We start from the raw sequence: 24,378 nt of genomic DNA on the forward strand, positions 1-24,378 counted from the left end.
AGCCAGAATCAGAAAAATTTTACTTTATTGCATTTCGCACATTGAAAGCTTTGAAAATATGTATTTGAGTTTGGGGGCTTTGCACTGGCAATTAAGAAGGATAGTATTTTTTTCACTTCATGTTTTGACTTGTTAAATAAGTTATTTAATAATTCAAACAAAAACTGTATTCTCAACATCTTCAGAAAAAGCTTCCTTATAGTTCTTGGTGGGTATAGTATAACTAGTCAGAGTATCGTTGAAGTATTGTCATGTACATATTAAGTTCTAAACTTCCATTTTTATTTAAGCGTCTAGTACTTACTCAAGGAGGAACCATGGAGAACTGCACAGTTGGGACAGTGATACAGGTCAATGTCCACAGCATGATGTTCTTCTACTCCAACACAGCTAAGATAAAGAGAAATAAAGCCAATGTGTAAATCAGGTGAAGAGTTTCACTTAACTGTAACAGATTGGTTAGAATTTAGCTGAGAAATGTACAACCTCCCCAATAAACTTTGTAAAGTACAGAAACACATGCAAGAATAAACTTAATTCTCTTCCTTACATACTTGCTGAATAACTGTGGGGTTGAATATGCGGGAAGTGATTCACTACTAGCAGCAGTAGAGACAGCAGAAGTAACATAATTATAAACCATAACACCCTCAAACCATTATGTAAATACTACCTGTTATGGACTAAATGTTTGGGTCCCTCCAAAATTCACATGCTGAAGCTGTACACTCCTGTGTGACTGTATTGGTAGATAGGGCCTCTAAGAAGGAAGCAATTAAGGTTAAATGAGGTCATAAGGATTGGAGCCTTAATCCAATAGGATTAGTGTCCCTATAAGAAGAGACACCACAGAGCTCACATACCCCCTCTCTCTCCTCTCTTCTCTCTCCTCTCCTTCTCTCCTCCCTGAGCAGACTAAAACACCACTTAACTTTAAAATATGGCTGTCATCAGCAGAGGTGATTAGTAAATTTGGGTAACATCACTGACGTGGTGAGAGCACTGAGTCTTAACAGTTCTGCTTTAGGTCTCATATCCCTAATTAACCAGTTAAATGAGTCTGAGGCACTGTATATGGAATACTCCGTATCATGGATTATACAGCAGTAGCACTTAAATAAAAATAAAGTTTAAGGGACCCACCTAAGAACTGATAAAACTACATAGTGACATCTTGAAAACAGGAGTAGTTCATCAAAGAAAGACCACAGCAGCTTTGCTCACTTCCCAAATAACTTATTAGGGTAAAAACTTATACATGTTTGTACTCCCAAAAAGTTTCAGAACAAAAACACAACCATAACTAGTACTTGAAAAAGAACCAAAGCAGACCTAACACAGAATTTTGGGGCATCAGTTGACAGGTGTAACAGTGGAAGAGAAAATTAGTGAAATGGATGACAGGCATATTATTCAGAATGTAGCAGAGAGAATAAGACAGTGGGAAATACAAACAAGACTGCAAGACCCATGAAGGATAAAATGAAAAAGTGTATAACATACATTTAACCACAGCCTCAGAAGGTAAAGAGAGAATAGGGGTAGAAGCAATATTATGAGCTAACAGTTAAAAATTTGCAGAAATAATGAAAGACATTGATCTCCAGATTTAAGAAACCCAACGTATCCCAAGCAGGATGAATAAAAAGTCTACATCTAATCACATCATAGTAAAACTGCAGAAAAACAAAGTCAGAAAATTTCAAAGCCATAAGAAGAAAAAAAGCACAGGTTACTTGCAAGGATGAGAGACTTCTCAAAGCAATAATGGAAACTTGAACACATTAGAATATCTTACATGGGCTTAAAGAAAATATCTGCTAACCTAAAATATTAACCAAGCATTCAATATTCAGTTAAAATGTGTTTCAAGAAGGAGGGGGGGTAAGTATTTGTACAACCAAAAACTGAGAGTTCACCTCCAGCCAACCCACAGTAAAGAAAATGCCAACAGATGTACTTCTGGCAGAAGGAAGACGATCACAGAGAGGTCTGGGATGCAAGAAAAATGGAAAAGCTAAGAAAAGTAGAGTAATAAATATGTGGGTAAATCTACATAAACACTGACTACATAAAACAAATAATGTCATGTGTGGTTTAAATATATATACAAAGAGCTAAAACACATGACAATAGCAGCATTTGAGTCAGGAGAGGACAAATGGAGTTACAGGGTCCCAAGGCACTTATACTAGAAGGAAAGAGAAGGTAATGATTACTGTTAGACTTCAATAATAATGAGTTGAGGACCCCTATTATAATTTCTTGGGAGATAACTAAAAGAACAGAAACAGAGAGCATAGCTCCCAAACTAGTTGGGGGCAGAGGGTGATTAAAAAGAGGAGGGGAGGAAAAAGAGAAAAAGAAACAAAATGACCAAAATAAGGTATAAATTCAAATATATCAGTAATTATATTGTATACAAACGGACTAAATAATGCTCAAGTTAAAAGACAGATTATATGGCTGGACTTAAACAATACAATTTGCTGGTTATAAGAGACGTAAAACAAGGATACAGAAAGACTGAAAGTAATAGGATGGGCAAATAAATGCCACAAAAATAGTGATCAAAAGAAAGTACAGCTATATTAAGCAACACAGAATCTAAAGCAAAAAATATGAGATAAACATGTTTACTTTATAATGATAAAAATTTCAATTCACCAGGAGGACAAAACAGTAGTGGAGATTTTGACAATTCTCTCAGTATCTGATAGAATAAACAGGAAAAACAAAAATCTATGAAATATACAAGATTTGAACTGCAGGATTAAAAAAACATGGCCTAATGAACATTTATAGAATCCTACACCCAACATCCATAGAACACACATTTCTTCTCAAGCACACATGGACCATTCGTAACAAGTGATCATATACTGGGCCACAATCAAATTTGAAGGTCTGAAATCAGAAATTCTCTGGCCACAGTTCAAGATAGAAAGCAATGACAAAAAGTTAACTAGAAAATCTTCATGTGTTTAGAAATTAAGAAATAATATTCTAGGGCTTCCCTGGTGGTGCAGTGGTTGAGAGTCCACCTGCTGATGCAGGGGACGCGGGTTCGTGCCCCGGTCCGGGAAGATCCTACATGCCGCAGAGCGGCTGGGCCTGTGAGCCATGGCCACTGAGCCTGCGCGCCCAGAGCCTGTGCTCCGCAACGGGAGAGGCCACAGCAGTGAGAGGCCCACATACCGCAAAAAAAAAAAAAGAAAGAAAGAAATAATATTCTAAATAACCCAAGTCAAAAGATAAATCATAATAAAGGCTAAAACTAATGAACTAATAAACATCTACCTCAAAAAGTTACAGAAAGAATAGCAAAATAAACCTTAAAAATACAGACAGAAGGAAAACTAAAAGAACAGAACTGATGACACAGCAAACAAACATACAATAGAGCACTGAAGCCAAAAATTGATTCCTTGAAAAGACTTGTAAACCTCTAGCAAGCTCAAGAAAAATGAGATAAAACATAAATAAACAATGGTAGGAATGAAAAGAGGAAGAAAACTATAGATTCTATACATGCTAAATGCAAAAGAGGGTATTATGAACAATTTTATGCTAAAAGATTAGAAAATATAGATGACAGGTAAACCTGGGTCACAAAGAAAAAAAATATTTGAAGAGTCCTAAAATTGTTACTTATATTAAAAATTATCCCTCCCTCCAAAAAAAAAAAAAAATCCCAGGCCTCAAAAGCAAGTTCTAGCAAATATTAAAGAAATAAATAATTCCAATATTATATAAAATTTGCACCAGAAAGTAGGAAAAAAAGACTTACTTCCTAACTCATTTTATGATAGCATGACCTTGATATTAAAACTTGGAAAGGATGATACAAGAAAGGAAGATTATAAGTCACTCTCATTTATGAGCAAAGATGCAAATAGCAAGTTTGGTCTATCTCAGGAATGCAAGGTGGTTTTAACACTAAAAAATTTAATCTGTGAAATTTGCCACATTAACAGATTAAAGGAAAAAACCATATGACCATTTAAAAAGAAGCAGGACAAGTATCTGATAAAATTCAACATTTACTTATGATTAAAAAGCAAAAAAAAAAAAACCGTAGAAAATTAAGACTACAAGGATACTTCCAAAATCTGGTAAAGGGTACTTATAAAACTCCTACGCAAATAAGACGAGAGCAGTCTCTTTGAGATAAGAACAAAACAATGCTACCACTTCTAATGAAACTTATCCTGGTGTAGTAAAATAAGAAAAAGAATTAAAAGGTATAGAGATTGGAAAAGAAAAAACAAAGCTGCTACTGCAAATGCTGTGGTTACACATGTAGAAAATGAAAAAGAATCTGTGGATGAATTACAAAAATCAATAAAAAGAAAGGTTGCTAGATACAATACCAGCACATAAAAGTAATCATATATCCATATACCAACATTATAAAGCTGAAAAATGAAATAAAACATCATCCACAACTGCAAAAAAATGTCAAGTATGCTGGAATTTAACAAAAACTATGCAAAGACCCCTTTAAGGAGAATTATAACACATTATTAAGAGACTTTAAAGAAGACCTAAATAAATGGAGATATACATCATGATCATGGATTTGAAGTGTAATATGTAAAGATATTAATTCTCCTCAAATTCATTTATAGATTCAATTTAATCCCAGTCAAAATCTGTAGAACTTGACAGGCTGACTGTAAAACTGATTCGGAAACATAAAGAACCAAGGATACGTAAGGCATTCTTGTGGGGCGGGGGGAGAAAAAAGCAAACTCTCTACCAGGTATCAAGACATATTTTAAAGTTGTAGGAATGAAGGTAATACAAAACTGATGCAAGAGCCCCCAAACAGACCCAGGCATATGTGGACACTTATGCAGCAAGGACAGACTTTTCTGTAGGAGGTCCTGAGACACCATTTATATATCTGTATGGGGAAAAAATGAAATTAGACACCTATCTCACAACATAAAAATTTATTCCAAAATAGATTAGAAACACGCATGAAAACACACGTGAAAGGAAAACTACAAAGGTTGTATAACATAAAATCAAAATATCTTTATGACTTTGTGGTAGGAAGTGTTGTCTTAATCAAAACGTAAAATGTACTATCCATAAGGGGAAAAACTGGTAACTTTAATTATACTAAAATATATAGTTCATTAAACTATAAAGAATGAAAGGATAAGCCAGAGTGGGAGAAGATGTTACAATAGAGATAACCACCAAAGGAATTACACCCACAGTATAATAAACTCCTACAAATCAATAGGAGAGGGGAGGGGAGGGGAGGGAAAGGAAAGGAGGAGAGAAAGAAGGCAAGAAAGAAGGAAAGAAGAACCCAGTAAAAAAAAAAAATGAACAAAAGATGTAACTAGGCACACAATAAAAGGAAATACAAGTGACTGATATACACATGAAAATATATGTAACCTCATAAATAACTGGAGGAATGCAAACTAAAACCACAATATGCTCATCATATTGGCTAAAACTAAAAAGTCTACTGATACCAAATGTTGAAGATGATGTGGAGCAATGGAAACTCATATACCACTGGCTGGAGTAAATTTGGTACAGCCATTTTGGAAAACAATTTTGTAAAAGAACTGAAGAATCCTATATTCTATGACCAAGCGATTCCTCTTTTAGGTACATGTACCTTAGAGAAACTCATGCACGTGTGCACAAGGACACTATGCAGGAAAGGTTACAGAATCGTTATTTCTAATAGTCCATTAACAGTAAAATGCATAAACTACAGTATATTCTCACAATGGAATTCTGCATAATAAAAATGAAAGAACTATCGACCCATGCAATAACTGAATGAATTATATGAATGTCAATATTATGTTAAAAAAAAAGACAAGAATATATACAATATATTCTATTTGTTCATAAAGTTTAAAGCCAGGCAAAGCTGAAGTACAGTGTTTAGGGATTAAACTATAAAGAAAAGCAGAGATAGATCATAACAGTAGGATCACAGATTCCTCTAGGGAGTTGTGATCTGGAAAGGATTGGGGGGAGGTGTCTGGATCCTGGGTGGTTGTTATTACAAGGGTATATGTTTTATAATCATTCATTAAGTTATATATTTATGTTTTAGACACTTTTCTGTGTTCTTTTACAATTAAAATACTTTTAAGGATAAAATTCTATCTACAATCATATAAAAAGATTAAGCAAACAAAAACCTTGAATTAATCTAACAACTACAGCAAAATATCAAAAAACAATGTATCTTAAAGATCTGTGGATACCCCAAAATAAACCTGTTCTCATTTGAGGACTCCAGTACATTTGCTTCCATAATGTCTTTGGGAGTCTGAGTAGAGTTTGATGCCATCAAGACAAAAAAAAAAAGTCAAAACCAGTTGTCAAAAATAACATTTCCATTTGAATATTCAATCCGTGTAACTGAATCAAGTACTTGCAATTTACTTCTATAGAATGGAAATTTCTTTGGTTTTATCTGTCCAATTTAGATATACTTCATGTATTTCCACAGAAAGCAAAGGTGAATATGCTAATTGTTTAAAAAGTTTTTCTAACTGAAAAACTATCAATTTCCAATCCAATAAAATAAACCTCATGCAAAATTTTTTACTTATTTATGTACAATCTACTGGGTCCATGGTTTTTTATAAGACACCCAAAAGGGTTTCTGTAACCCAAAGAAACGGTTAAGAATCATTGGATAGTGTATTCACACTTCCCAATTTCAAAACTTACTTACAAAGCTACAGTCATCAAGACAGTATGGTACTGACATACAGATCAATGGAACAGAATTGAGAGTCCAGAAATAAACCCTTACCATTTAGGATCAACTGATTTTCAACAAGGGTGCCAAGATCATCCAATAGGGAATAGTCTTTTCAACAAATGGTACTGAGACAAATACATGCAAAAGAATGCAGTTGGACCCCCACCACACACCATATATAAAAATTTACTCAAATGGATCATATATGTAAATGTAAGACCTAAAATTATAAAACTCCTCAAATAAAGCATAGGAGTAAATCTTCATGGCCTTGAATCAGAAAATGGTTTCTTAGATCCAGCACCAAAAGCACGAGGGACAAAAGAAAAATAGATGAATTGGATGTCACACTACAATCTGAAGGCTTCTGTTTTCTCAGCTTAGTTTAGTGCGAGATAATCAGCCGAGTCTGGAAAGTGGTAGAGCAGTGTGAGGAAAGGAAATACAAAATAGTCGATCTGAGGAATGAAGACCAAGAAAGAGTAACACTGCTAGGTAGCTCTAAGACTCCACCTGAGGTCTGTGATAATGAATTCCAAGTGAAATCATCTCTGCACAGCTGTGTGATTGTTTTCGTTTTCTTAGCAATGTTCAACCATGTGGCGCAGGCCCAGAGGAGGAGCTTGGGTCCATCGAGAGTTGGGGTTTTGCAGGCAAAGACTAGAAAGGGAGTTGAGGATATTTACCAGGGAGAAAATACAATGATGAACCATGAAAGCGAAACTGGACAAAAGGGGCATGAAGACAGAAAAAGGTAGTGAAAGATGGTGAGATGGTCTTAGGGGGTGTCTCAGTGTGTTCTCAGCACTGACTCAGTGGAAGGCCTTGAACAACCAATCTGTAAGAGGCAGAGATGATGCTCAAAGAATGGAATGTTCAGAATTTAAAGTTTCTGAAGTAGTGTAGTCTATGACAGTGATAAGGTACAAGTGTAATAACAGCAGGTTGCTAAAATGGAGCAAAGAAAAGGGTCCCTGGAGGTAAGTGAGAAGGTATCTCTATATTCAGTGAAACAATTCCAAACCACACTTCCCTGATTTTGGAAGTGAGGTTCATTAGGTGTCAGTAACAGGTGCTACTCCAACCAGAACAGAAACTCAAGACCACAGAAGCCAACTTGACGCTTCTAGAAACTCGTGGTTTGTCTCGTCATACCTTGACTATGGCCACATTCCTTATGCTTAAAAAGTGATGGTTACACCAAAAGAATTATTGAGAAAAAATTGTTGGATATACCCTGGAAAACCTAAACCAGCATACATCATAAACTAACATATGAATATCTAAGATACATATATAGGTGATTCCCATAAAGCTTAGGGAAGAAAGAGAAGACAGGGACATTCCAATTAATTAAGGACACTTCAGCAAAACTTGGCTAATGATCCTCAAAGATCCACGGCTCCTCTCTCCAGCTTCTGCTCTTCACTTCCACACTCACCCTCTATACTCTCTTTTACTAAAATGTCAGTGATATCCTCAGGTTTTGACCACTTCTAATCAACTGGCAAAACATTGATAGCTTACATTTATCAAAAAATTTCAGAACTTAATGGTAAATTTGGTAAATTAATAAAAAACAGTACATCTGATAAATTAGTAAATCTGAAAAACAATCCTTTATATTAATCACATAAAATATAATTTAAAAAATCAAATTAAACATAAAAATTAAATGCCCCTAGACCAAGAAGGTTATTTCAGATCTTTGGACAGCACTAAAAGGAACTACTACATACATTTCAGTTTCTCTCGCAAAGGGAGGGATAACTTCTCCCATCCCTCAGCCCCCATTAAAAGAATTCTAGAGTCACTGTAGCTTTAACAGATATGTTAAGAGCAAATGCAGTAGGACACATAAAATGCAGAACTCTGAAAGCAAACTTTTAAAGAATAACTTTCAAATCCCCTTTAGTCTCTCACTCCATTTAGTTCTTTTATAAAACTTTCCTTCATATACAAATCGCTCCATTTTTTCCTAATGGCAAAATGTTCAATGTTTATTAGACCATTGGGAGTGTGTGTGTATGTGTGGGGGGGTTTCCTATAGGGGTGACAATCTGACCTTTTCTGAATAGCTTCCATCTATAGAAGAACAGCCTCATTGCCATTTGGTGAGTGGGACAGTGACAACTTTAGCACTTTCTATTGTCTTAATCTTCTGAAATTGTTGCTTAGCTGGCTTTTTTTTTTTTTTTTTTTTGACACTTAACGAGAACAGAACTGAATTAATGACTAGCCAGAATTCCCTGGGATCTGCCAAACATTCTCTTTTTTCCACTTGGATAATGCTCCCATTTATATTCCCTCCTCTTGGTGTTAGAAGAGTACGTGGCCAAATTCTTTAAGATCTTCCTGCCAGTGGACTTCATTAGATATTCCTCTTGCTTCAAATGTTCTCCCCATTCCTCACCAAGGAACCTTACACTACCTAGGCTTCAAAGCTCAACACAAATTCCTCCTCCTTGGTGAAACATCACTGGATCACCCCATAGAAAGTCCTGCAACATTTTATTCACACACATTTCCACTCATTGATGTCTAATATTGAGCTATTTTACACACCCTATTTCCTGAGTTGAGCTCAAGACTTCTCTCAGGACCACTTAGAGTGCCCTCTCAACATGATGATCCCAGTAAATTTCTGTTGATTATTAACTGTGCTGAAAACTTATTTTAAAACTGATCTGTTGTGGTAAAGTTATAAGCAGCTTAAAAAAAAAGTGTTCTGCTTGAATTTTTTAAGAATTTGGTATGGGAACTAAAGGCAACACAGTTGGTAAAAAAGGGAAAGATCTTTCAGTGTATGAATTAGTAGATTTCTCATCTTTCCTTACACGGTAGTAGGATGTAGCAATGAAATTCATTCATTTAAAATTTTGCTTCAGTGCAAGTTTTCGCCTGTGTTTCAAAGTTCATCTTTCTACCCAAAGGCGATTTTTATGACTTCTTCATAGAGGACTGAGTCATCCATTGTGCAACCCTCAAAGCCTCACACTAATACCATCAAAGAGGATGCGAAGTGGCCTTTGAGATGAATTAACACCAGGAATACAGAGTGGTGGTTTATAACCTGCTCTTCATATTTCCTTTCATATCATAACTCTAGGGTCAGCTGAGGCCTTGGGACAACTATAAGCCAGGCAAGGACTGCCCAGTCTAGTTTCATGCCACCAGAAAAACAGGTGTCAACTGGCTTCAGTGGGATGCATAGATTTTGGAATTAGAAAGACTTGGTTTGGGGACTTCCCTGGTGGTGCAGTGGTTAGGAATCCGCCTGCCAATGCAGGGGACACGGGTTCGAGCCCTGGTCCGGGAAGATCCCGCATGCCACAGAGCAACTAAGCCCGTGTGCCACAACTACTGAGCCTGTGCTCTAGAGCCCGCAAACTACAACTACTGAGCCCGCGTGCCACAACTACTGAAGCCCGCGTGCCTGGAGCCTGTGCTCTGCAACAAGAGAAGCCACCGCAATGAGAAGCCCACGCACCACAACGAAGAGTAGCCCCCGCTCGCTGCAACTAGAGAAAAGCCCGCGTGCAGCAACGAAGACCCGATGCAGCCAAAAATAGGTAAGTAAAATAAATAAATTTAAAAAAAAAAAAGAAAGAAAGACTTGGTTTGATTTCTAGCTCCAGTAGTTTTGACTTTGAGCAACTTCCTTAATTCCTCTGAGCAGGAGTTCCCCTAGGATTAAATAGGACAATGTATGTAAATATGTAAAGCATATGGCTTAGCATATAATAAGAAATAGTACAGTAACTATTATTAAGTAATGAATAGTAACCATTAATATTATTATGCTTCTATTAGGTACCAATCATAGCTTATGCAGCTCTGGGCTTATTACCTATGAGATTGGAGCCCACGCAGGAAATTTGGCTTTATGACTCAGCTTAATATTTTTTTCTTCAGTGATGCCTCTTCAGAGCACAATTAGACACTCAAATGGCTATTCTTTAAGGGAAAAAGAAGATAATTCCTTTTCAATTTTTAATTCCTTTTGACGGTTGAGTTCTCTGGAGTCAGTCTACCTATGTTAAAATCCTGGGCTACTACCTATATGTGCCGCCTTTGGGTAACTTTCTCTGTCTGTTTTTGGTCTCATCTGAAAGGATGGAGATAATGACAGTATCTCCCTCAAAGTTAAGAAAATTAATTAAGTTAATAAACATAAAATGTTCAGAATTGAAACTGCAGAACAACTGTTTTGGTGGTCCAAAAATCTTACTTTGCTAACCGGTATTAGTTTAATAGGTTGATATTCCTGCTAAAAGTACTAGGATGCCAACAGGCATTTCCACTTTTAAATTGCATTTTATGCGGTGTTTTAACCCTAAGATACTTTATCATCAATTATCAGCTAAAGCAAAAATTACTAATTTGCATATGAAATATTTTCACTGAAAATCAACCTGGTAGTTTTTTATTAAATCTGTGGTTCAGAAAAACCCAACTTCTGTTATTCTCTTGCTGACATGTAAAACTCTTTTCAAAAAATTAAGTGCTTTTCTTTACAAGTTAAGTATGGCATTGAAGATTTTATTTTTTGACACATTAAAGCTATTTACTGGCATATAATATGCTTAACTATATTTAATAAGGATTTTGAATGAAGTGCATACTCTGAACCAAATTCCTTTGGTTCATAATAATCTCAGAAAATTAGATAGTTTTTCTACCTCTAATAGCCAGCTCATGTTTCCAACTGTCCTAGGGCTTCCTGAATTATTTCCAACCAGCTGACTCAAGAACATCTGTTAATAAGGGTGAGGGAGGACGACAGTATAAAAAGGAAATGAACAAAGAACATGTAAGGAAAATAAGAGGGACTGAAGAACCAAGAGGTGAGCTCACTGATACAAAATGCACCCCTTAAAAAGCTGAAAATTCTGTTGACATGCTTCTAATAAAATTTGTTCCAAGATGAATGTGTGAAACATATACTTCAAATACAATTTACATGCTGAACATTATACTACTTGCCTCTAGAGCACAGAAAACATGCTTGTTCTTGTCCCTATCTGACACCTGAGTACACAGGGTAGGCAACGTAAATGGTAAATGGATTAAAGTATCTTTACAAATAAGCATAAACAAACTATTATCTCAGGAAGGTAATAGTTTCCACTAGGATGCTCTAAAGAAAGAAAAGCTGCTTTAAATTTCTGAAATATCCAAAAAGCTAAGTAGATTTGCTTTTCACCACCTTGTGGTCGTTCCACGAGCTCTTCAATCTCTCAAACTAATACCCTCTTACTCCTCTTTAGGAATCTACTTTCTGCCGGTCCGGCTATGCCTGAGGTATGCCAACAGTGACTAAGGAACGCTATAGTGCAAATGGTGCCCAGAACATCTGCTATTTCATGAAGACAGACTACATTTCTACTTATAACCAGTGAAACAGCAAATAAATGCTATCCCAAAATGAATATTATGTGAGAATTTAATAAGAACTTTGTAAATCATCTTAGGGGAGAAAAAACTTGCCATGATGATAAAGGATAAACAGTAGCAATTACATAAACGTTTGCTTGGAAATGTTAAGTTAATAAAGGAAGGAATTAAAAACTGTGCCATCATTATATACATTACTGCCTTCATTTTTTTTTTTTTTCGGCTGGGTTGGGTCTTTGTTGCTGCACGCGAGCTTTCTCTAGTTGCGGAGAGCGGGGGCTACTCTTCGTTGTGGTGCGCGTACTTTTCATTGCGGTGGGTTCTCTTGTTGCCGAGCACGGGCTCTAGGTGCGTGGGCTCAGTAGTTGTGGCTCGCGGGGGTGGGGGGGGCGCTCTAGAGCGCAGGCTCAGTTGTTGTGGCGCACGGGCGTAGTTGCTCCGCAGCATGTGGGAATCTTCCCGGACAAGGGATCGAACCCGTGTTCCCTGTATTGGCAGGCGGATTCTTAACCACTGCGCCACCAGGGAAGTCCCCGCTCACAGAATATTTACTGACGGAAAGCAGAAATTCCAAGCACATTAGGGAGGCATTAGTTTGGGCTACTATCCTGGCTAATACCCTATCATACTCAAAATTAAATATGAATTTTGCAAATATAAAGGGGTAGAAAATGGATGTGAGGAGGAAAAAATAAATAATGGGTGACTTTTTCTTTCGGGATCTTAGTTTGAAATATCCATACTTTTTGTCAATGAAAAAGGATGCATTATTCCTGAATGTTCGAGTTTAGTCGCAGGTATATAATCCCATTGTGCAAAAAACATCTCTGTTCATTACAGATTTATATACTATGCCCATTTATTCTGTTCTCCTTTCTTGTAGCTTCTAAGTGTCCTTATGTTAACTTGAGTTTCCAAGTAGGGTATCTACTAAAAGAATACATAGATTAAATAGATAAGTAGAAATAGATTTTTTAAAAGATAAACCAATAGCCATCATGTATTTTCATTTCAACCCAGCTGACAGTTTTAATTCCCATTGTGAGCATGGCAAGGAAAGCTATATTTTCCAGGGTCTAATGACACCTACAGAAGATTTAGTATATGCACGGCTAAGAGATCACACCCTGGGATAAAAGACAACAGCAAGTCACAAACTTTTATATTGAGGACACTTAGTGATGAGTCAACTACAAAGGACAGGAGTCAACTCAAGCCAATCTAGTTCCCTAATAACCTTTCTCCTCTTGTAAACAGTCTTCAGTGCCCAAATCTAAGGGGAGAGACTACATTCTGAGTGAAGCCAAGAGAAAGAATTCATCTTAGAGAACTTTCTGTTGGGACAGAAACTAAGGTTTCTAAGGGGGACTACTTAACACCCTTAGCAGGCTTCCTCATTCTCAATGAAGGATGAGTTAAGAGTAGAAGTTTGGATCATGGAAATCCTGACATAATCCTTAACAAACATCCCTACATGAAGATTTCAAAGAACTTCAACAAAATTACAAATCAGAAGTACCCATCAACAGAAAAACGGGTAGTGCTGAGTTGTCCAGAAAAGGTCAACAGCAAACACTGGACCCTCCTATTTCAAAACATACAGTAAGGGCAAAGTGTTAAGTGTGTAATATGTAGGGGTTTTTACCTATTAGATCCATTCAGAAGATAACATCATTATAGGTTCCTCAAGGTTCACTTTGTAATTCTTCTTTATTTCCACTAGAGGTCAGATGAGAAATGATTGGCAAACACAAGAAAGATACAGGCAGTCCTTGTTTTGCATGGTAGTGTGGGAGCATAAAAATAATTATGCAAGTTGAAACTATGCAAAGCTATCTTCGTAATCAATGGGAAAATTACAGTTGTCCCCTGAGCTTCAAAAATGTTTGTTAAAACATTTAAAACTCTCTTACTGTTGGTTATAATGTATGGAGAAATGAAAAATTACTAAAACATTTACTTAGTACACTGTAATTTAAAACATTATGCTCTTAAGGTTGCCTTCTCTAAGTGCTCCTGGCTGCATATCAACAACCTCTCAAATGGTGGGCAGTGTCAACATTCCTACCATCAGTTACTCATTTTATTATTTCATTTATGCTCAATTTAAATTTCACTTCCAGAAACATCACTGTTTGTTCTTTGCTGGACTTTCATCTTTATTGACCACTTCCCTCTTGTGATTACCCAGCTTTTTAGTACGTCACGCTTATCAATGGGAAACAAGGAAGCAGTACAACAACACCCTTTCCTGTCTGTGTGTGAGCTGAAGAACAGGTGCCCAGCTGTTGTGGACACACTGACTTGCTGACCTGCGTGCTGAAGAGCTAGCAGGAAAATCTATATTTTATTTGCACAGTTACTACATCGTGATGACCAAAATTTGAATCGTGTCACGGGGGACTAGTATTTAACTAAACCATGGTGATAGAGCAATATAATGAGAAATATATATTTGGTCTTCATCCCTGGCTCCTGGAGCAAGAGCACCTAAAACCCTGGTAAGTTCCTGAGTGACGGAGGAGTGTCTTTTTGTTATTCATAACAAGCCCCTTTCAACCACACCTGAGTTTATGCCTCTGGGTGGGTCCCTGGATGGCTTCAGGATGGCTGAGTTTACCAGAGGAGCCGACCAGGATGAGAGTGAGAACTTTCAGCCCCACCCCGCAACCTCCAAGGAGGGGAGAGAAGCTGGGAATTAAGTTAATCACCAATGGTCAATGATTTAATCAATCGTGCCTACACAGTGGAGCCTCCATAAAAACCCTACCCAAAGGGGTTCGGAGTGCTCTGGTGTTGGTGAGTGCATTCACGTGCCAGAAGAGTGGTGTACCCCAAACTCCAAAGGGACAGAAGCATGTGGGACCCTTCAGGACCTCCCCTATGTACCTCTTCATCTGGCTATTCACTTATAACCTTTATAATATCCTTCCTAATAAACTGGTAATAGCAAGTAAAGTCTTCCCTGGGTTCTGTGAGCCAGTAGAGCAAATTATCAAACCTAAAGAGGGGGTCGTGGAAACCCCCAATTTGTAGCCAAGTCAGACAGAAATTTATGTAACCCACGAATCCACTATTTGTAACTGGTGTCTGAAGTGGGGGGGGGGGCAGATTTGTTGGACTGAGCCCTTAACCTGTGGGGTCTACACTAACTCCAGGTTATTACTGTCAGAGTTGAATTAAACTGTAGGATACCCAGCTGGTGTCTGTAGAGAACTGGAGAACTGCTGGGTGTAGGAAACCCACACATTTGGTATCAGACGTGTTATAAGTAGAGAAACAGTTTTCCTTTGTACGGTGACCGAAATCTGTGAGAATCAGAAAGGACAAAGTGCAGACTGCGTACACAGCATTCTCTAAAAGAACATTTCTTAAACTATCCCACAGGAGTTAAGGGTACACACACAAAGATTCCATAGTCAAATAAGCCTGGGAGATGCTGGGCTAAGATCAAATCACTTTACTTACCAGCAAGACTTTTGGAGAATTCAACAAACTGATGTGCACTTTGCACTTACCAGATGGGGACCTAGATGGGGGCTATTACTTCCCACCTTAGGAATGTGTTATAGAAGTTAATTTTCAGACTCACCAGCTGTGAAGAATTTACTATAAATTTAATATTGTATAATTATAATGGTTACAATTTTACAATTTAAATTCACAAACTTTTTTTTAATTTACAATTTTACAATTGGTACAAAGTACCAGCACATTAAATGTTTTGTGAAACCACTCCCTTAACAACAAAGGATACCAAATTAGTGACAGCATTACCAAGCATTTACAGCACACATTATCGGAAAGCACCTGAGCAAAAATAGTCAATAATCGATAACACACTAAAACTTTTTAAAACTATCGTTTTAAACTTAAGAGAAACTTATCAAGATGTTTGTCTCAGATTTCCCTTATCACAATATAATTAACAAATATTTATAGGGCACTTTCTAGGCTCAAGCCTAAAGACTGTGTACCCTTACTTTAAAGAGCTGACAATTTTGTCAAAATACACAATCTCCATAAGAAGCAAGATACACCATATCTCTATGCCAGCCATCTGATTTTCTTCTGGGCAAAATTACCTATGAGCCAGGACCACCCTTCCCCACAGAGCTTCTGTCCTAAGGTAAGAATTCAAAGCTACTATCTAGCACCATGAGCTCTCTGACTTCAAAAATTATAACCTTGCCTGTCAAAACTATTTAACTGATATTTGCCAAGTCCCTTTTGCATAGCTTGACTCCATTCCTGGCTAGGCCCATACTACCGTCACCAATGTATCAGAATGACAGAATGGGCAATTTAAGAAGACCTCTTATCAGGTTTCCCATCAAAATCTTGAAGTTTTTCTCTAGTTAAGAAAACACAGAAAATTAGAAGCAGAAGTGGGGACTGGTTAAAGTAGATAAGAAACAGCAGGAAAAAGATACAGCAAGGAAGGAGGTGAAACACTATCAATGAATTGCTCCCACTGGCCTGGAGCAATTTAGTGCACAGATGAGATGGTCCAACACATGCCAACAGCTCACAGGGCATAGAGAATAACTAAGGTCCATGATGGTTAGACATTAAATGATATAGTATTCTATCAAGAAGAGCGTAATATATTGTTAAAATCCTTCCAAAAATAGTTGACACATAAAGAATTTTATCTTCTGGGCTTCCCTGGTGGCACAGTGGTTGAGAATCTGCCTGCCGATGCAGGGGACACGGGTTTGAGCCCTGGTCTGGGAAGATCCCACATGCCGCGGAGCAACTGGGCCCGTGAGCCACAACGACTGAGCCTGCGCGTCTGGAGCCTGTGCTCCGCAACAAGAGAGGCCGCGACAGTGAGAGGCCCGCGCACCGCGATGAAGAGTGGCCCCCGCTCGCCGCAACTAGAGAAAGCCCTCGCACAGAAACGAAGACCCAACACAGCCAAAAATAAAATTAATTAATTAATTAATTTAAAAAAAAAGCATTTTATCTTCTGAGTAACTTTTCTAGGATACTCAGCCACATTTCACAAGTAGAATCTTTCAGTTACAGGAAAATCTTACTTAAGTAGACCATAACATTCCCCAAAGATGGCAATGCTGTTGCTAGTTTTTATATGCTAATTAATCTGTAAAATGTTAACACTTTATTGCAGTTGTTCCCAGGCTAAAAGGTTACTTACTACTATGAAATGCTTCTAGCATTTTAAAAAGTAGGGATTCAAAAGGAATAAAGGAAGGGAGAAATCAATTAAAACAGCCTCAAATTAAAACCCTATCACACATAAACTCCAAGTCAAGGCATCTTTTCAAGGTTGTACCAGAAAACTATTCAATGAAGTAAGCAAGCAGCTTTCATATTCTACTTTGAGAGTCATGGCCCCAAAGCATCTGCACAAAGACATAAGTAAATGAAAACACACTTATTATATAGGCATTAATACATGAACGTGGCTCTCATGTAAAAAATCTATCTGCTATTTAATAAGTGGAATCCAAACTCTACTTTCAAATCCAATTGTCTTATGGTCACTCTTCACATTAACAATTTTCTACCCATTTAGGTTGGAGTGTCCCAGAAGCAGACCCTGACACACGAATCTCAGGGGGTGTCCATGTTGGGAGGTGGTCTCTGGAAGCACTGGTAGGGGAGCGGAAAAGGGGGACAGGGAAGGAGAGGAAGCCATAGCAGGCACCTTCACGAGCATTTGCCCCTTTGGGGACATCTGGAAGGCTATGCAGAAGGGACTTCAGGGTGGTCTCAGCAGTGGAAGAGGAAGCTAGGTATTTATCCACTGTCTCCTAATCGACAAAGGTTGAGGGCTAGCCAGAGGCATTAACTCCTCAGAATTTCCAGCCCGCTTCAAGTACAAGCTGCTGAGCACCTGTAGCCAGAAAAAGCCCTCAGGTCAAGTCTCCAGTGTTTTCAACAAGAAGTATTCCAGAGATGGAGACACAGACAGAGCTAGGGATAGAGATGGAAACACAGAAAGCCGGGGGAGAGGGATGGGGCCTCTGCAGACCTGCGACCTCTGCAGCGTTTCAGTCTAGCCAAACTAATATGCAGACATACTGACATGTGTTCGTCACTCTTTGTACACATACGCTCATCTTAACACTCACTGTGTTCTTCACCCTTCTGTCTATTATTCCTCCATCCTCTCTGGGATGAATAATGAACAAGTATATACATAAAATACATATAAATAAAGTTATTAGAGGTCAATAGGTATAGACTAAGTAAATAATATCACTAATTAATAAGTAATATTTAATACTTAATTCCTGAACAAAGATTAAGGACAAAATAGTCCAGCTTGATGAGGAAATCCACAACTGATTTGTATACGTGGAAAACCATCACTGGAACTCAGCAATTCTCCAGAGGGAGAAATAATCATTCCTACCAACTTACTATATATCAGTTCCAGAGACAGACATAAAAGTGATGGGTTTTAAAGACAAATTCTGTCCCACCTCTGAGAGCAGCCTCAACTCTGGGCTCACCTACCATGAATCCCTTGTGAGACTGGATCACTGTGCAGAAACTGGACCAGGAGAGCAGATGGGAAGAGGGCAATCGTCTTTTAGACAAAAGGGATTAAAATATTTTAGCTGTTTTAAGTTCCACAGAGAAAGCAGCACTTCAGGAACTATTTTTAAATGAAGAAAGAAATCATGGTGATGACCAGGGAATTTCCAGAGAAATTATTTTTGCCGAAGAGGAAAGTGTTACGCTAAATTACACTTAGGTACCTGCGGTGAGGGGTGGGGGGAGGGTTAGAGGGAGGGTAAACTCTGAGAAATGGGTGGGTCTTAGAATGAGGAAGGAAAACAAATGAAGCTAGGGTAGGTAGAAGAGATTAGGTCACGTAGAGACAGCTAGAAGGCAATGTAAAGCATGGGCGGTGAAAGCAGGGAAAAGGCACGTTAGCAGGTGGAGATGCAGGCCGTAATATTAGTTTCTTCTTCGTTCGGTATGCCACAGTATTGTACGTGGGTAAAATACGCACTTGACACTACCTGCTTTCCTTTCTCAAGAGATGAACTTCATGCTGTAAAATGAACCCAAATGCCTTCTATGGCTCAATCATTCACTCATTCAAAGCACTGTCAGGACACTGGAAATAGAGCGATGATAAAATCAACAAATCAAGTGTCTGTACTCTTGAAGCTTACATTTTATTGGGGGGAGACAGACACACAGGAGGCTAGTACAGCCCAAGGGAGCAGTGGCAGGGGATGATGCCGGACGGAGAGTGCGGGGACCATCTGCAGGGTCTTTCAGGCCAGAGGAAGGCTATTCTGCTCTGAGTGGGATTCTTTAGAGGGTTTCAAGCAGAAGAGTCCCAGGGTCTGACATTTTAAAAGCACTACTCTGTTTTCTGTGCCGGCAGAAGGAGGGGCATTAGTTAGGGGGCTACTGCAATAATCTCAGTTTATATAGGGAAGGGATGTGAAAGTGATGAGAAGCGGTGAGATTCTGAAGGTAAGCCAATAAAGGATTTTAATTAATCCTTTATTAATAAAGGATTTTGCTGAAAATGTAATGCGGATCATGAGAGAAGAAGCAAGGGTGACTCCAAAGATTCTGGCCCGAAGGAGTTGCCACTGACTGAGATGGAGAGGACTATGGGGTGAGTAGAGCTGCTGAGGAAGGGAGCTCTGGAGGCTGACTTCAGATACACTAGAGGATGGGATGCCTGCTATTCATCCACGTAGAGATAGTTAAGTTGGCAACTACATATTTAAGACTAGAGCTGAGGGAAGAGGTCTACAAAGGAGATAAAAATGGAGGGATCATCCACATACAGATGAAAGCTGAAGTGGTGGGACCAGATAAACGCTAGAAAAAGAGAACTATTGAGGAGTGAACCCTGTGGTACTCCAGTGACAAAAGATCAGGGAGATAAGAAGGAACCGCAATGAGGAGTGAGGGGGAGGAGGGAAGAGTGAAGCAGGAGGCAAATCAGTACAGGGACTGCCTAGAAGCCAACTAAGGTGAAACTCATTGGTAACTTTGATAAGAACTGTTCCAATGGAGTAGTAAAGACGAAAGCCCCACTGGACTGGGTTCAGAGAGAATGGGACCTCAATTAGATAAGGAGAGAAGGGAAGAAAAGCAGCTGGAGGCATTAAATATGGACAATTCTTCTGATGAATTTTGCTATAAAGGGAGAAAAGAAATGAGGTTGCAGCTGAAAGAGGAATATAAGGTCAAGGACTTTATTTAATGAAGTTATATATTATTTGCACACTAATGAGAGAAACAATGATATTGTGAGAGAGGGGGTAATGCTGAAGTCATGCCCTTGAATAGGGGAAAGGAGATGGGATCTAATACATCTAATACACCTAAGGATAATTTCCAATGACTTAGCAGTTTCCTTTTCTTCCTGAAATTACAATTCCAGAAATTTCCTAATTCTGAAAATAGATCTCTCCATACTAAAGCAAACTTTGGCTCACATACAAATGACTGAATGCAAGATGTGTAGCACTGACACTTCAAAAACAATGGCTAGAATAAAAAATGTCTAAAGGGGAAAAAATGTCATTTATTTGAAGACTATATGCTATTTTGACAAAATTGATATGCTACTTTTCATCATTTAAGGATCCCTTCTTTCTGTGGGTGTGTACAAACCTTCTAGTTACTTTTTATTGACCTAGTTCAAGGTCGACCAGAGTGTAGAGTTATGCATACCTGGAGGAACAGACTTCAAGCAGGCTTGAAGACTGTTAGAAAGATGGCACACAAGAGAAGAAGCTGATCCACAAGTCATCCAATCTTGCCATAAATACTGAGGAATATGCTGAGGTTGTGAGCAGTTACTCACACCTGCTGGGCAGGCAAGGTCACCATTAAAATAGGGAGGAACCCAGAGGACCCCAGCACCGTCAACACCATGAGAATGGTTGAACCTGATGGGATCCAGTTCCCAGATGGCATCATCATTGGCAACAGGGCACCTTTATGAGAACTGGAGGCCGGGGAAGCTTGTCCTGCCAATGGGACAAATTCTGCTGGGCCTCCTGCTTTATAGAGCCATTCTCATTTGGTCAAGATCTTCAACTCTTTACTTCCATTAAAGAAACCTGTATCCTTTCCCTGTCTCTGTATTACCCTTTTATCAATCACCATCACCCTTCCGACAATCTTACACATAAACATTTTAGATGATGAATACTCTTTATCTCAATAAATATATCTTTTCTCACAAATATTAAAATATGTAGTGAGCAGTGCAAACATATGATTTAACAGAGACCACTGTTTAGGACAAAATTAAATTTAAAAAACCAAAATCCATTTAAAGTTGTGTTAAAGAAAAATATTAAATAAATATTACAAGTGCTACACAGATATGGCAGAAACCATGACGGTGGTCAATAAAAGCTTGAAATGTGACAGTGGTAATGACACCAAAAATCACTGATGTGGTGAAGAAAGAAGAAAAGTCACGCATATCTTAAAATCACTTGATCTTAAAGTCCTAAGAAAGCTTGTACCACAGTCTTCCTCTCTCCTGGCCAAAGAAACAAAAGAACCTTTCAAAGCACTGGAACTGGTGAATGAATCATGCAGCAGCCCTGGGGCCAGGATAAGACTAAAAAAAAAACACCCTGCAACTGGCAGGAGGTAAGTGGGTAGATTCCCTGGGTAACACTCCTGAAGGGACAGGCAGCCCCAACGAGGTGATTCTGAGGGAAAGAGGTGTGTGAAAGACTTTGGAGCTTTCAGAGGATAATCATTTCCAACAAGGGGTTCAAGAAATGAGACGACAAGTTCAGAGCAGGGATTCTGATCTCTCCTCCCACAAAGGGAGAGGCAAGAATAGGAAAATAAGGCAAGCAGAGCCCAGTGCTGACTACTTGGCATTTGGATGGTTGGAAAAGCAGGCGTGAGGAAAGAAGTCCCTGACTCGAATAGAAGGGACTCTGCTCTCCCAGTAACCATGGCATCTAAGGAAATGTTGATCCTCCGATATGCAGAAAATAAGAACAGGCCAGCAAAAAAAGGAAAGTGACTTCAAGAACCAGACACACAGAAAGCCAGCCTTAAAATAGGAAGAATGTAAGAGAGGAACATGAGTCAGACCTGTGAAAAGTTAAATTAAGTAAAAAGACTAGAGTTCCTCTAATCTGCAGACAGCTTATATCCCAAGGTTCCTTCATAAAGTAGTAAAGTCAAAAAAGACTGATCACATGTCTACAGTGTGGCGTGCGTGACAGGTGAGGCACTGTAGGAGGAGGTCACAGAGAAGAGGAAAGCCCCGGGAACCCACAAACCCAGGCTCTGGGAGAGAATGCTCCCCTGTGGTCGGTCACCACAGAAAGCTTCCGAAGTCATTGATGGGAACTGGCCAGAAAGCCTCTGCTTCGAGGGCACCTTTTGCCCCATACTTCGTCACTTAATGGCTCAGTCAGGACGCTTTCCAAACCGCTTCATTGTTCTGACTTTTGTTCATGTGTTTTGTTTTGTTTTAATAATCTGTGGGATTCCTGGGCAGTGTGAATATCTCCAGGACTTCCAGACAGATTCCAGGACCATTTTCTTTTCTTTTCTATATTTATTAATATTAAAGTATCCATAGGACACTGTATAAATCAAAAGGACCACAGTGGACTACATTCCAATTTCTTTGTCAAATAGGACCACTCATCTGACAACAGCTTTTGTGCATTAAAAAACACCAAATTACCTACAATGGTATAGCTTCCTCCAGCTTTTACAGTTTCATAATTTACTGCATGATAACAGACTGTTATGATTACTAACTGATAAATAGAAGTCAATATTATGCTTGAATTTCTGTGTTTTGTGCTCAAGTAAAACACTTCCAGTTTACAAAGGAAGAGTTCAGCACTTCTCCACAAAGCATTCTGAAAGAGTTTTATTTCCCCCTCCCCATAATAAAATACAAATTGGATATGTCATTGTATTTCCTCTAACAATGATTTTTTGATGCATTAGAATTACCAGATGAATGCAACTTACATACTGGTAAAGAAGTATCTTACATTTGCATAGTTAGTACGTTTAAGTTCATCAAACATATTTCAGTACCAGTGTTCCTTATGCTTCCTGTCTTTGATCAACAGTCCCTTTAGAAAATAAACTGTAAATAGGACTACAGCTAAAATCAATTTCAAAATGTATAATGTAGGAATTTACCCTAAGAATACATAAATGCTCATCAAGAATAATGATAAACACACAAATATATATATTGCAGCACTGTTAAGTAAATACAAGAAAAAGAGAGAGAGAGGGACAAAGAGGGAGAAAAGAAACCAGCTGAAGAATTCCTCAACAGAGAACCAGGTAAATTATGGTAAATCCACAGAATGGAATTCTACACAGCCATTCAAAAGAATGAGGTATCTGTATATGCTGATGTGAAAAGCTCTCCCAGACCTCCAGAATATTTTAATAAATGAAAAAGAGCAAGGTACAAAACCATGTATACCGTATATGAACCCTTCCATCTGGATGGAAATTCAAAATTGTTAATGGTGTTTACCACTGGGGAAAGAGGACTATAGGAAGGAGACAAGAGACTTTCACTTTTTACTTTTTTATCCTTCTATATTGCTTGAATTTCTCAACAGATTTTTGGGGGTTTGTTTTTGTTTTTTAATTACAAGTTATGTGGTCACAGGAGACATGGACCTTTTTTAAAATTCATCAATTTACTTCATATTGCTTAAAGCTAATAAAAATTATACACTGAATTTTTCCTTTAATAACCAATAGAGGATGCTAATGAGCCAATGAATTTCAAAACTAGTGATGAAGGGAAAAAATCAAGCTTTTTTTTATTATCATTATTTTTTAAATTTATTTATTTATTTATTTTATTTTTGGCTGCATTGGGTCTTTGTTGCTGTGCACGGGCTTTCTCTAGTCGTGGCGACCTTTCTCTTTGTCGTGGTGCGCGGGCTTCTCATTGCGGTGGCTTCTCTTGCTGCAGAGCACGGGCTCCAGGCACGTGGGCTTCAGCAGTTGTGGCACATGGGCTCAGTAGTTGTGGCTCGCAGGCCCTAGAGCGCAGGCTCAGTAGTTGTGGCACACCGGTTTAGTTGCTCCGTGGCATGTGAGATCTTCCCAGACCAGGGCTCAAACCCATGTCCCCTGCATTGGCAAGCGGACTCTTAATCACTGGGCCACCAGGGAAGCCCAAATCAAGCGTTTAAATCTACCTCTCCTATACAAATGGTAACCAAAGGAGTAGATGAAGG

At 38.4% G+C, this 24,378-nt stretch overlaps 1 protein-coding gene across 3 annotated transcripts in view; it reads right to left on the reverse strand.

The window, feature by feature from the left end:
• The window catches only part of KDM7A (lysine demethylase 7A), an 80,598-nt gene that overhangs the window by 46,314 nt on the left and 9,906 nt on the right, over window positions 1-24,378 (reverse strand). For 2 of the 3 annotated variants that reach the window (XM_082631837.1, XM_082631839.1), the window contains exon 2: window positions 305-390. In XM_082631837.1, coding sequence (XP_082487963.1) covers window positions 305-390 — 86 coding nt within the window. Of the gene's footprint in view, window positions 1-304; window positions 391-673; window positions 1,148-24,378 lie in introns of those variants that run through there. The other variant, XM_082631838.1, reaches the window with a different exon arrangement.

Source organism: Mesoplodon mirus (genome assembly GCF_964341445.2).
Source record: "Mesoplodon mirus genome assembly, chromosome: 9".
Classification (NCBI taxonomy): domain Eukaryota; kingdom Metazoa; phylum Chordata; class Mammalia; order Artiodactyla; family Ziphiidae; genus Mesoplodon; species Mesoplodon mirus.